Raw genomic sequence first — 12,986 nt, 5'->3', positions numbered from 1 at the left:
GGGATCCTTTTTTTTTTTTTTTATTTCATAGCACCCAGTAGTAGTAATCAAGCACCATAAGTAGCTGGACTTCTTCAGTAGATTGCCTTTTGCTATACCACCAGGACTTAACTTTCTGTTATTCAAAAGACGGGATTTGACTCTTCAAAAGTAAGTCTCTGACAGAAATGGCTGGAGTAGCAGAAAGTTGTGACCTTTCTACCCGGGGTGTTGAGAAATTTGGTGGATTGTATCTGGAAGACTATGGATTTTAATGGTTCATGATCTCATCAGCTGTGGCAAGGTTTTATAAAGAAGGAAGAACTATTGGACAAAAATGGAAAAGCATCACATGAATTATATGTAGTAGGAAGATATTTTAGAAATAGTGACACACCTAGTGGAGACTTAAATGAGAAGAATTTCGCAGAAGTGTAAGTTTAAGTTTATGCAATAAACCTTACAAATAACAGGAAAATATTTTCCAGCACTGAATACTGGAGAATAAAGCAAGTGTGTAAATGAGTAAGGTATTGGGGAGCCAGCTGCAGAGGGGTTCATTGCAGAGTATTGCAGCTGGTTTAGGGGGCCACAATTCTTTGGGCTGGATCTATGAATAGATATTAAGGGCCCTGTGTGGCATTGTATGACCCAGTGCGTTTCCCCTAGGAGACATGGCGCTCTCCTGCTGTAGCTGTGCAGTGACGATCCTTGGGAGTCCAACAGGAGTGCCTTGAACACAGAACCTCAGACCACGATGAAGGCTTTGCTGCTTAATGTAAAGTCATGAATGATTCATAAGCCTGCCTAGAATTGTTAATAAGGTTAATTAAGACTGCAGGTGAATGCTGTGCCTCGGAAGAATTTTCCTCAAGACCGAGAGCATTGTTATTGCTTCTCTGCCCAATCTTTTTGTTTCTTCTGTATCTCCGTATGGTGAATGTTCTGTTCCTCTCCAGGCAAAACCCAGGTCTCTGGTGTTCACTGGCTGGTGCATGGGCTACCTGGGCTCGCTCCCTCACTAGCACTCACCTGCCCTTTCCTTGTTGTGGGACATTGCAGTGGCGCTAAGCTCAGCTATGTCAGTGTTTTACTTTGAGGAAATGCCACTCACCAACTCATTGCTCTGTCCCTTGGAGTGCTTCCAAATGGGAAGTGCCACCAACTTGCCTGCTTGGCAGTCATTTATTTCTTTATTACTGTAAACAGCAAAACTGGCAGAAGTATCTGTTTTTTCTGCCAAGTTATAGTGAGCTGATATATGTGATGGAAAATATATTTGTTGATCATCTCCAGAACTTGGAGATAGAAAACAGCATTTCCTGCATTCTGTGCTCAGTGAGAGACCTAAAATGTGAGCATCATCCCTTTGCAACTCATGTGTCCAGAATGTAATAGCTAAAGTGGTGTCCCAGGGCTCTGTAGCTGTTGAAAGATTTTTATTTTGTTGGTGATAACTGGTTGTTGAGGTTTATTGACTTGTTGTTACTGTTTGTTGAATGGAAATACAAGATTATGCTTTGTGTGTTTGTCAAAGCTCCTAGGTCCTCTCAAGTGCAGACCCCCTGACCCATTTTCAGCCTCTTTTACCTGCAATTGCATATATAGGTGTTTGCAGACAGATTTCCACACATTACATATGCAAAGTTGGTAGCCTGATATCAGCTACCAAATGTGTACATGGCTGTATTTGCTGTAATCAAGTGTTCAAATAGCTGGAAATGAAGCCCTGCATTTGCCATCCTTTAATTTAGTAGAGCTGCATGGATATCAGTATCTGCCTGTTAGGAAATGAAAGTAACCTCTGATTTTCTGCCCACTGTGCCCCCTTTTTTTGAAAAAAAAAAAAAAAAAAAAAAAAAGTTGCTGTAGGAGAAAGGCAAGAGGAGTTGGGAGGAAAATCTGGTGGACTGGACATGGTGGTGTTTCGCATGGTGTTACAAAGCAAGTTGTATGTTTAATTGTGCACAGCAGAGCTAAAGCTTGTGTGTGCATGTGGTGGGGAAAGGCAGAACGCGTCCTGCTCAAGCGATCTTGGTTTCGCGCGGGCTGTGGTCGTACGGGCCGTGGGAGGCGGCGCGAAGGTGCTGAGCGGCCCCCCAGGAAGTGGGGTCCTGCCCCGGCTCTCTGCGCTCGGCCGCCTTGCAGAGGCTGTTCAGGGAGGCGCAGAGCAGCCTGTGCCCTCTGCCTGACATCTCCCCTGGCTGCCACGTGCAGTCACTAGAGCAGACGAGATGCTGTTTGGTGGCCAGGTAGGAAAGTGGGGCAGTCGCCTGCGACTTGGTTTCCTGGCTGCGAGGTTGGATCAGAGCAGGCGTTTTGCTGCCTCACTTCTATCCATTCCCCAATGCTTTGCTCAAAAGTGGGGACCGTGGCCTTCCAGGGCTCTGTATCCCAGTAGTGCTGCTCCAACCAGCTTACCCCATCTGATGGTACAGGAGCTCTCTGGCTCGCTGCAGGAGCCGTGTAGGACAGGAAGCTGTGCGCCGCAGCGCGGCTGTGCCCCGGCGGTTGCAGAGCTGCCTGCGGTAAGCTCGGGCTGTGCACGCCGCTTCGAGCTGCTGACAGCGAGCTGGCAGCAGCGTGGGAGACCACCTTCCTCCCCTGACCTGTGGGGCCCTGCGGGGGGTGGTTGACAACAAACCGCCCCGCTGACTTGAGAGGGGAAGGCTCCAAGGTGAGAGTTTCAGCACCTGTTTTGCTGTTTGTGGGCAGTTTGCAGAGTTGTCCCGTGCTTGGCATGTTCTATGGCCTCAGAAATTGGACCCTTGCTGCTAGGGTCTGGTCATCTTTCATGTTTTCGTGTTGGCCCGTTTACTACCCTACTCATTTCTAGTCCCACGCTTGCCTTGGAGTTGTGGATGAGAGCCCTCCTCTGCTGCAGACTCCAGTGTGTGCATGGGACTCTTGGACTCTCCTCCATCTCCCATTTAATTTTGAGTTTCACTTAAATTTCTGAAGGAACGGATTCTTGCTCAGTGGTGGTACTGTTGGGGTCAATGCCCGGTCTTCAAGAACCTTCAGTCAGGGAAAAGAGATCAGAAATCCCTCCAGAAAGGAGTAGTAGTTCTTTAAAAATGTAAGGAGAACAAAAATATAATAGTCCCTGAACCAATTGTGTGTGTCTCTCTTTTTAATTTCATAACCCTACAATTTTTTCTAATATATTAAAGAGCAGCCACCTGCACCTATTACTCATAAATCATTTGCTGTTTTAGAGATGGGATTTCTCAAAAGCAATATAAGTTGGTGTAACTCTATTAGGACCAGGCTTTGGCTCATGCCGTTGAAAGTGGTGTTTTGTCCGTCCCCCCCCGTCCCCCCCCAAGATTTGAAACCTCCTTTTTAATCTGTATTTTATTTGTAGCCCTTCAAGCAGGTTTTCTTGCCAGGAATTTTCATGGAATAGATAAATCTCATTGCAGACCTTGCTTTTCCTACCTGAGCAAATCTCCTGTGAGGCAGGTAGTCTCTTGGATGAAACCAGACTAAAATTGATTAAAGAGTCCAGGATTGGCTAAGAGTTGTTAGTTATGCATGATTGTTCATGGCTGGTGCACAGCTTGTAATTATGCAGCTTGACTGAAAACAAAAGTAATATTTTAAACCGCTGTCCTGGAACAAAAAATTAGAATGACAATATTACAGTAATAGCTGGAATAACTGGTTATAGGAGTGATGAGAGAGACTAACTTTCCACCCATTGGTGGGTTTACATCCAGTCTTAAACATACGGCAGTAATAGTTGTTGGAAAGGTTGCTGAAACTTTGACAGTTACCATCACTTGCAGGAGGCCGAAGTTTTGAGCCTTTGTCCCCTGCCAGGGGACAGCCAGGCGGACCCCTAAGGGACAAGGTATCATCTCTAGGAGCATCTACTGCAGCTGGAATCAGTGAGCTGCGAGGGTTTCGATGCTCTGAATTCAGCACGGTGCGTGGACCTACCAGTTAGAGGTGGGATTGGCAGCCTTTCCACGGCACTGTGTCATCCTGTGCTTGCTCTTTATTTTGAGAATTGGCACCAAAATTAAATCTTGGTGGGAGCAGGCAGATGCTGCTCTTTGGCAGCACCAGATTCAAAGCTTGGGTGGAACAAGAGCTGGGGTCACTGCCGTTTACCAAATAGCATCTCGTAGGGCCTCCCCTGCACAGAGCTTGCTGTGGGTCATTGAGAAACTGTCTGCGTCTGCCTTTGGCACCTGCAGTGGAAATTACTGCCCTAAGCACTTGCCAGCCTTTGCAGGAATAAGAAGATACTTGCACCCCATTGTTCTTTTTTTGTAGGTGTTTTTTTTTTTTTTTCTCTTTCTTTTAGGCACACTGATTTGAATCTTAAAAATTGCATGCTGTGCATTTGTAGGAAAAGAACTTTAATTTGTTGGCCTGGAAATGAAAAATCCCCTTTGTACTAGATAGCCCTAAGGATTTTTCAAAGGTGCTTGACTTGATAGACAGGTGCCTGTCAGCCTCAAAACGTACACAAGAAGGACTGATTAATCAAGACACTGTATATTTCATTGAGAAAGTTGTTACTTGACCTGTCCAACAAAGGCATGATCAGGTGGAGGTGCTACCTTATTAAAATACAGAAGGATCTGACATTCCATAACCATGATGTTAGGAGCTTAAACAAGAAAAATTAAAAGAAATAACTAGAGGCATGTGAAAAACCAGCTTTAGCCTAACCCAGACTTTCAGCTCTTTCAGCTGAACAGAGCCTTGGGAATTGCCTCTACAAATGACTGATTATATATGCAGTTCTGTTAATTAAACTTAAAAACTGTGTAGGAAGTCAAAGGATACAGCTACTTGTTTAATTAAGCTAATTAAGTCCCCAGGTAGCTTTTATATTTGCTTTATTCACTGCAAGTGTCTGGCTTGTTCTGTTTTTGAAGCCACGTCAGCACTGACATGGCTTAGAAAAAGGTTGTACTTCTAGGATGCTTACTAATTGTGCCTGTGGGGAAGAAAGGACAGAGCAGCAATGGGCGAAAGGATGTTCTGGGCTCCAGGGTAAATGCAGTCATCTTTTGTGTCTGATCCAAAGACAATAAAAAGATTCCCACTGATTTCAGTGTACTTCAGATATCCCACTCTAGGAAGACTGATCTGTTATGGGGAGGGGAGGAAAAAATATATTCTGATCTTGCATTTGCAAGAATTAATATTCATGCCAGATGCAGCACTGAAGATGTCTCTTCATCCTGGAGGTCCACCTTGTCTCCATTTTGGAGAGCAAGCGACTCACTGGTGGGCAGCCACCCTTCGGATCTGCCTCTTCCCATCTGCGGTGAGTTTTTCAGAGGCATGCCAGGCTCTCTGAGAGGCTGACTGACTATACCTGCTCTTCGAGTTCAGTGCATGCTTCAGCTGGGTGTTGATATGTTGCCTGAGAGATTACCGTCCTCCTGAATTTGTTTTCCAAACTCTTCCATTGATGAATCACACACGACCAGTTTTTATTATATGTGTGAAGGCTTATGATTAAGGAGTCCTGTTTCTGTCTCCCTGCATCTATTCGCTCCCAAACTAGCTTTTTTTGTAACGCAGAGAAGGGGAGTAAATAACACCTGTTTTGTCGGGAACAACATTAGTAGAATCCTTTCCTGGAGAAGGCATGCGAGATGGTTGACTGAGGCCCCTCCTTGTGGGAAGCCGATCCCTTGCAGCTCCCTTTGAAGTCACGTGGAGCTGTGTGATCTCAGCAAGTTCAGGCATGGGGCACTGTGTGAGTGGTTTCAATTAGGAGCGAGGTCCTCCTTGGTCCTGTGTTCAGCCTTGCTGCCAAAGTGTTGCGTCTCACAATGGAAATGTAATGAAACCACGGCTGAACTCATCAGTCCTTACCTGCTCATTTCCAGCTTGCTTGCCAAAATCCTCCAGCACTTGTTTTCTCTTAGGTATGGCTGTGAAGTTCAACAGAAGTGTATGCTTACCTCTGGGCCAATATCCTGTGTTGCTCTTACAGATACAAAGAGGGTTCCTGGGCTCCAGCAGTTGTTCTTATCCACCCTTTGTGCTCTGGAGGAATGTGATGTCTTCCATTTCCTTGAACTAGAAGAGAGTGGCCATTAAAGGCTTTACTGCACTGATAAGCACAATTTCCTTTCCCGGTTAGCTGAAACTTGGCCAAGTTACCTCAAAACCAGCCATTAAATCGATGTTTTTCCTCCCAGTTGTTCTCTGGGGGACCAGGCTGAGGATGAAAGCACCTGAGAGGAGGGCGAATACTGTTTACAGCTGCGCGTGCCAAGGGTGTGATGCTGCACACCACCAGTTCAGTTTGATTTATTCGGAGATCAGCTTACCTCATAGCATTTGCAATATCATGCATGCAAAAAAAAAAAATCAGACTTCTCCTTTGCTTCTCCCAACAGGACTTTTCCCACTATGGTGCATCTTCTGCCCTGATACTAAACGTTTCAGGCAGAATTCTGTGATTCCCTAAGAGAAGTTATACTGTGCCAAATAGATTTTGGCATTAGGAAGCTTTTATCTGTACTTATTACTCTTTGAATATTGTTGTCAAATGCATACAGATGGTTACATTTCTGTATCACTTATCTCCTGCACTGTGATATAGGAGTTCCCCCTTAGCATCGTCTGCACTGCCCTCAGGCTGTCGAGTTTCTCCGAGCCTCTCCTGTTTCTTTGAGAAAGATCAGCATCAGCTGCTTTGTTGACCCAAACTGATTGCATGGTCTGCTTTGGACTTTAATTCTGTCAAGAACAATACTGTGGCCTCTGCTTCTCTATGAAAACATGGGGGTTTTTGTCTTTAAGCAGCCATGGTCAATTATGGGAAGAAAAGAAAGGAGTGAGAAGCAAAACTTGCTTATGCGCGGTACTTGTGTTTCACCCGCACTGCTGTTTTGAGACTGGATCCCAAGGGTGTTCGCTGATGCTGGGAGGTACCGACATCGCCGGAGCCTAGCCAGCGCGCAGTCAGGGCCTGGGCCGCCAGCCAGCTGTCAGTGGATGGGGTTATCCCTTCTGTGGCTGGAAGGCCAGTCCTTTGGCAGTTGCTTCCTTTTGAAGTGCTTGAATCTTATTAAATCACAGAGCATAGTGAGAAGTCCTCTCAGTCTGTAAAAGTGGGTGCTTGTGATAGAAGTTCTTTATTGACTGAGGAGGTTGAAGTAGGGCTTATATAGGAGTTCCTCCTTTTGGGGGAGAAGTAGGGTACCACATTCCTCATTTGTGGGCATCTGGTTTCAGATGGTTATGGGCATATTTATGCTTGCCCATATGCTGCAGTTGCTCGCTGGGTCGGTAAAGCTACCCCGAAGCCTGCGCTGTTTCTGTGGCTGCACCACAGAGCATGAAGGCAGTAATGAAGGTGTAAAGCAGGGGCAGGAACATGGGGAACCGTGCTGCGAGGATGGCTGAGGCTAGCCCTGGGGCCCGGGCTTAGCGCCGCTTGCTGTTAACGCTGGCTCAGCGTGTGAGTATGTCTGGCTGCACAGGCATCGCGGGTTGTGGTCCAGCAAGCATGAGGAGCTCACAGGAGTTAACTGCCACCAGCATGAGGCCCCTCCATGTTGTGTGCCTGTGGGGGTCTGTGTGATGACGAGAGGAAGCGTGTCTCGTCAGGTGTTGCTGTCCGGGAGCTGCTCGATCGTCTGATCTCGGGTAGGCTTGTGGGAGGGCAGCTCTGAAGTCAGACGTTTTCCTTTCAGTTTTCTGGGTGAAAGATTATTTATGTTTCAGGCACATTCTACATATCTGGGAGTTGCTCTCAGATATGGCATTACCAGCTACTTAGCTGGCCAAATTTTATCTTTAAAGGAAATCACAGCAGCTCTAAAAGCCAGACTTCTACCAGTGGTCTATTAATTATTTAATTTCATCATATCTTATCTTTTGTTGTTGCTGTTGCTGTTTAAGACCAGAGAAGCTCTTAAGACTGTCTGGTTTAACCTCTTGAATAGGACAAGATTTCACTGTTGGTCCTGTGTCCAGTGGGGTGCTGGTGTGCCAAAATTTCAGCAGCTACTGGCATGCTGGGGCTTCAGTCCTCATTTTGGAGCCTTTCAGCTGTAAACTTTCATTAGGTCGTACTGATAGGTGCTGCGAGAAGATCTTGAGTGTAGCTAGATCCTCTTTATTGAGTGCTCTTAAACTATGGTATTATATGGGCATGGCTGCTTAGTTGGTGTAGGGATTTGACTGGTCTTTAATCTTGGAGTCTGGAGGGGAGAGAGATTGTTTTAGAACTCTTGTAAATCTTCTGTTATCACTTCCAGAATAATTTTGTTTCTCTTTTGGAAGAGTATGCTACCCTGAGCAGAGGAGTCCCATTTGCAGTGATGGAGAGCAAGATGTGTCACAGAGTTTGGATCAACATTTGTTTGTACCCTGTGTCCAAGGTGGATGATGCTTTTGTTGTATCTCCTGGCCTCAGCCCAGCTGCTTGTGTCTTGACAAGCCTTTGCTTTAAAGACTAACCAAGGAGCATGGGATTTTCTCTGTCCCACTGGAGACAATGTATGTCAGAAGGCGAGAGGAAGGATCCTCTTTACGAATGCAAAAGCAAGAGTTTAACATACTGCTGTGTATGGAGACTGGCAGAAAAATGATAAGCACTGAAGAATGATTTTGGAAACCTAATTCAGTAAGGATTTTCCCAGAAAATCTGAATTCTTGATATCCTATTAATCAATTTGGGTGACTGTATATATATAAATATTATAGATATTTTTTGAAAGAACTGTTTCTCTATAAAGCTGTGTATCTCTCCAGTGAATTGAAATTTAGGCAAAAATGATGCATGATATCGCTGGAGTTGAAGTTTATTTGTGGAATGTCTTTCATATTAATGGAGACAGAGGGCTGTTCAAACACAGCTTCCTAAAGCCAGTGTAGTAGGCAGCCCAAGCAAACGTGAAAATACTGAGTCAAAGCTAAATATTAAATTTAAATTTTCGCTGTGAGGTGATTTTTTAGTGGAAAATATAGTGTCCATAAAATCAACATTTTGATAGGATTTTTCTAAGCCGTTCTAGCTTCCCTGTTTTTTATTCCATTGATAGAGATGTGCCACTTCTGGACTGTAGCTAGAGTCATTTGAATAGGATGTTCTCTCATCCTTTCTCTGAACATATTTGCTCTGCTCATCCTAACAAATTCCCTCTGGTTTAAAAAACAATTTCCCTACTTCTGCAACAAACTGTAGGCTAGGGAAACGCATGGTGACTTACCCCTCACTTACCCCAGAAGATTGTTTTCTCTTGGCTCATGTTAGTGAAGCTGCAGTTAGCATTCCTGGGTGTGGAGGTGCCAGCAGAAAGTGCTGATATACCTTAACACTGCAGAGTCAGTCCAGCTTGGACACCTTCTTCCCGTTTACGGCCATGCAGATACTTTCTGTCCCTTTGTAGCATGGCTGTTTGGCTCCTCTGTTAGATATATAGAGTTCAGCTTCCGCTTTTACCTGTATCTTAATGTTATTCCCTTAAAAGGACCAGTTGGTACGTGGCAGGGTTTAGCAAACCACGGGCAAGTGTTGCCTGGATTAGCAGTGGTCCATACACCGTTGCTCTGGGAGCTTAGGCTTATGGTTAGAGGTTTATTTGAGTGATGTGATATGTGTTAACACTGGAGAGGAATCAAAGGGTTGGCAGGATACGTAGTGTGTTACCCGAGAAAAAAGAGGGAGCCTGGGCTGCTCATCCTTTCTTGCAGGACTGGGAAATATTTTTGTACTCAGCAGTGTGCACACCAAGGTGTATTAAATTCTGGGCACCTCCGTGATGAGACTTGATGCTGCTGACGTAGAAGACTTGCTTCTATTTCTGCCAGACCAAGGAAAGATGGCTGTACATGAGCAGACAGGGTTTGAACGATCATCTTTAGTCATTTCTCCAGCGAGCTCTATTTTCAGAATTTCTGTTCTGCACAGGTTATGGATACGCACGAAGTGTGAAGCTCCTCTTTGTTGACTTTAACCTTGTAATTCGGATATATTGGGGGGTGCCTTGTTTGGGTTGTTTTTGTGGTTTTTTTTTTTTGGTGATTTTTGTTTTGTTTTGTTTTTTTTTTAAGTGAGATTTCTGTGTGACAGCCTGACTCAAACTTCAGGGATCCTTAGCTGTGATTTTTGCTAAAAACTAGCTGGTGAAAAAAAAAAAAAAGAAACAAACCAAACCCTAAAAGCAAGACCTTAATTAAAAATGTAACTAAAATTGAAAAACCTACTCACCAGATAATAAATACCTTCTTTCAAGGACAGGTTGACTGACACTTGGATTGAATCTCTGATCCCTAAAATTATATTCTGTGTCTCTATCTAATTTAGATTAAACAACCACAAGTCCTTAGGTAGCAGCACCTATTTTCTGTGGTTTAAGGCCAAAAGGTGATTTATGTAAGAAATCAGCATTTACCCCAGTACTGATGGTATTTTGAGAGATGGAAATAATTTCAGTGGGATAAGATGTAATAGGGAAGAAATATCCATATAAATCACCAAACAGATATGCATAGATTTTTCAGAGAATTGTGTGTGTTTTAATGTTACTCCCACTTCTTTTATCTGACAAATTTGAACAGTGTTAACCATAATTTATTTTTTTCTTCTTTGATCTCTGTTTCCTCTAGCAAGGTTGAGATTGTTCAACACTTCTAGGAAAAAGAAGGAAGCAAGTTCCTTATTTTTTTACGGAGCCCTGAATGTTGAACAACTTGAGCCATGGATGCTTGACTTCTTTGTAAAATTAAGGGCATGCATTAGGATATATAGCGAGCTTCAAATATTACCAAACATTAGCAAGATTTTCTATGCAAAATCCCAAGAAGAGATTGAAAAACAACCTTTTAATATTTCCTTCACTTTTTCAGGTGGATTTGGAGCCAGAAGGCAAAGTGTTTGTCGTCATAACTCTTACAGGCAGCTTCACAGAAGGTAAGGGAATTATTTTGGCTTGTTTCCATTAAGAGCTGGACTCTGGTGTATACTCTTGCCATCACTTACCAAGCAGTATATAAGTGGATGGCATTCTCCACATGGGCTGTCTGCTGTTGTGCGCCAGAGGTTTCTTGAGCGATGGGGGAAATGTGGAAGGGCCTGTTCATGACGGGTCTCACTGCGTGTGCCCTTGGCACTGCTGTTGGTCTGACCTCGGACCCAGGGAGCAGATTCGTGCTTGATCTGGTTTATTTATTTGAAGTTGTCCTTCACATGGGTTGGTTTTGTCACTCATACTTTTCACCTGGGTACCTCTTGAAGGGCCAGCTAAGGAGTGCGTAGAACATGTTTAAAATAGAACACGTTTAAACCATCTGGGTGATTTTTATTCCATAATGATTCCCATCTACTTCACATGCATTTCTGTTTCCCGAGTTCACTTTGCACAGGGAACTTGAAGTTTTTAGTGCAACAGCTGCCCTGAAAAAGTGTCTGGGTGGATTTTTTTCTGTAACTGTCTTTTATAGAGTGATGTTTTTAATTTCCCTGTTGTTTACTGTGATACCAGCTATGAGTGTGGATGTGAGCTCTGCTGGAAGAACCCAGGAAACCTGGAATGGGGCTCAAAAAAAGGTTATTTTCTTCAGACCTACACCATGGTTCTTATTTGTTTTAGCTGCGGCCTCAAACTGCATTTGTTGGGGGGTGTTTTCTGTACAAAAGCCAAGAATTGAGGCAGGATCTGCTCTGCTATCTGTTACCTGCAGTCTGGGAGAGCTGGATTTTTAATGCTTTCTCTTGTTCTGCTCCAGAAACTGATTGCTCAGCATGAAGACTGTGCCAGGGGCTGCAGCACGGGCAGCCCACCCTGCCGTGCTCCATCCTGGACGTGAGGAGGGTGCAAGCTGGAGGGGTGCTTGCTTCAAGAGTTACAGGGGAGATCTGCTCTCCTGTCTAGCAGCTCCCCTAGCTCACACCTGGTGCTGGGTGCCCAGGCCTATCAATGCTACTGCCTTTGGTTTTCAAATGCAGGTTTGAATACAAGCTTGTACTTTATTTGGAGGCTTTTGGGGAGCTGTCTCACTCTTGCTGAGCTTGCAGCCTTCCGAGGCCTTGCTGGGCCCTGGGCAGCTGCTGCATCAGAGGAGCTGGTGAAGTTTTTGTTTTCCTTTGGGTGGTTTACACCCCAGGAGTGCTCTGCTCCTGGCAGGACAGCTGTGGCCTTTTAAAGTGTTTCAGCCCAATCCAGTCTGTAATCAGCTGAGCCACGCCTGAGGGCCCAGCAAGGGTTCATAGGGTGATGGTGTCCCCCGCAGTGGCAGCGCGCCCAGCCCCGTGGCGTGGTGTGGCAGCGGTGGCAGGGTTTGCAGCTGGGGCTGCTCTTACCCCTAGGGACCAGGGGCACAGCTTAATCCTGCCTGCAGGAGGGAGACATGTACAGAAAGCCTGGCTGGCTTTGATTCCTAAGGAAATGTATGGTCTTGGAATGATGGAGAGGACAAGGGGTGTCACACCCTGGCACTGCAGCAGGGCAGAGGACCAGAACTCACTTTTCCAGTGAAGTTCACTTCCCATGTAAAGCTGGGCAGGCCACATAGCATCACTTCAACTTTCAGTTCTTTTATCTGTCAAGTAGCAATGCATGTTTTACTCTGCCCAGGTGTTACCTCTGGGGTCTGGGATGGATCTCACCTGTATCCATGCATAAAATGTTAACACATCATTTACCCTTTTCTCCTCTAGGGACATGCTCCCTACAGCTGTGCTTTGACAGAGAGACATGAGGATTACTTTTTCAAGTTAATTTGGGAGAAGCTTTCTATTTGTAACCAGAGAACAGGGAGAGTGCAAAGGTGTGCTAGGGAGACACGGAGGACTTTTTTGCAGGTGCAACGCAATGGCTTTTAGGCACCAGTAGGGGTGAAAAGGACATTAGAAATCGCCTTTAATTGCCTGTGATACAGCCAATGATGGGGAGAGAGTTGTATTGAGATCAAGAAACTAGAGGGCTTTTACTGATCAGCATGCCAGTTTGTATCCACATGTTAGTATGTCACGCTTGGCCATTTAAAGCAGGGTTGAGCAGCGATGGTGGGTTTGA

The 12,986-nt window shown here is 45.0% G+C and overlaps 1 protein-coding gene across 2 annotated transcripts in view; it reads left to right on the top strand.

The window, feature by feature from the left end:
- Nucleotides 1-12,986, top strand: part of PRKCH (protein kinase C eta) — a 137,641-nt gene that overhangs the window by 35,752 nt on the left and 88,903 nt on the right. For both annotated transcript variants that reach the window (XM_064460978.1, XM_064460977.1), the window contains exon 2: nt 10,819-10,882. In XM_064460978.1, the coding sequence (XP_064317048.1) occupies nt 10,819-10,882 (64 nt within the window). The remainder of the gene's footprint in view (nt 1-10,818; nt 10,883-12,986) is intronic.

This window comes from Phalacrocorax carbo, chromosome 9 (assembly GCF_963921805.1).
Source record: "Phalacrocorax carbo chromosome 9, bPhaCar2.1, whole genome shotgun sequence".
Taxonomy (NCBI): domain Eukaryota; kingdom Metazoa; phylum Chordata; class Aves; order Suliformes; family Phalacrocoracidae; genus Phalacrocorax; species Phalacrocorax carbo.
Note: the sequence above shows the minus strand (reverse complement) of the source record. Positions and strands in the feature narration are given on the sequence as shown.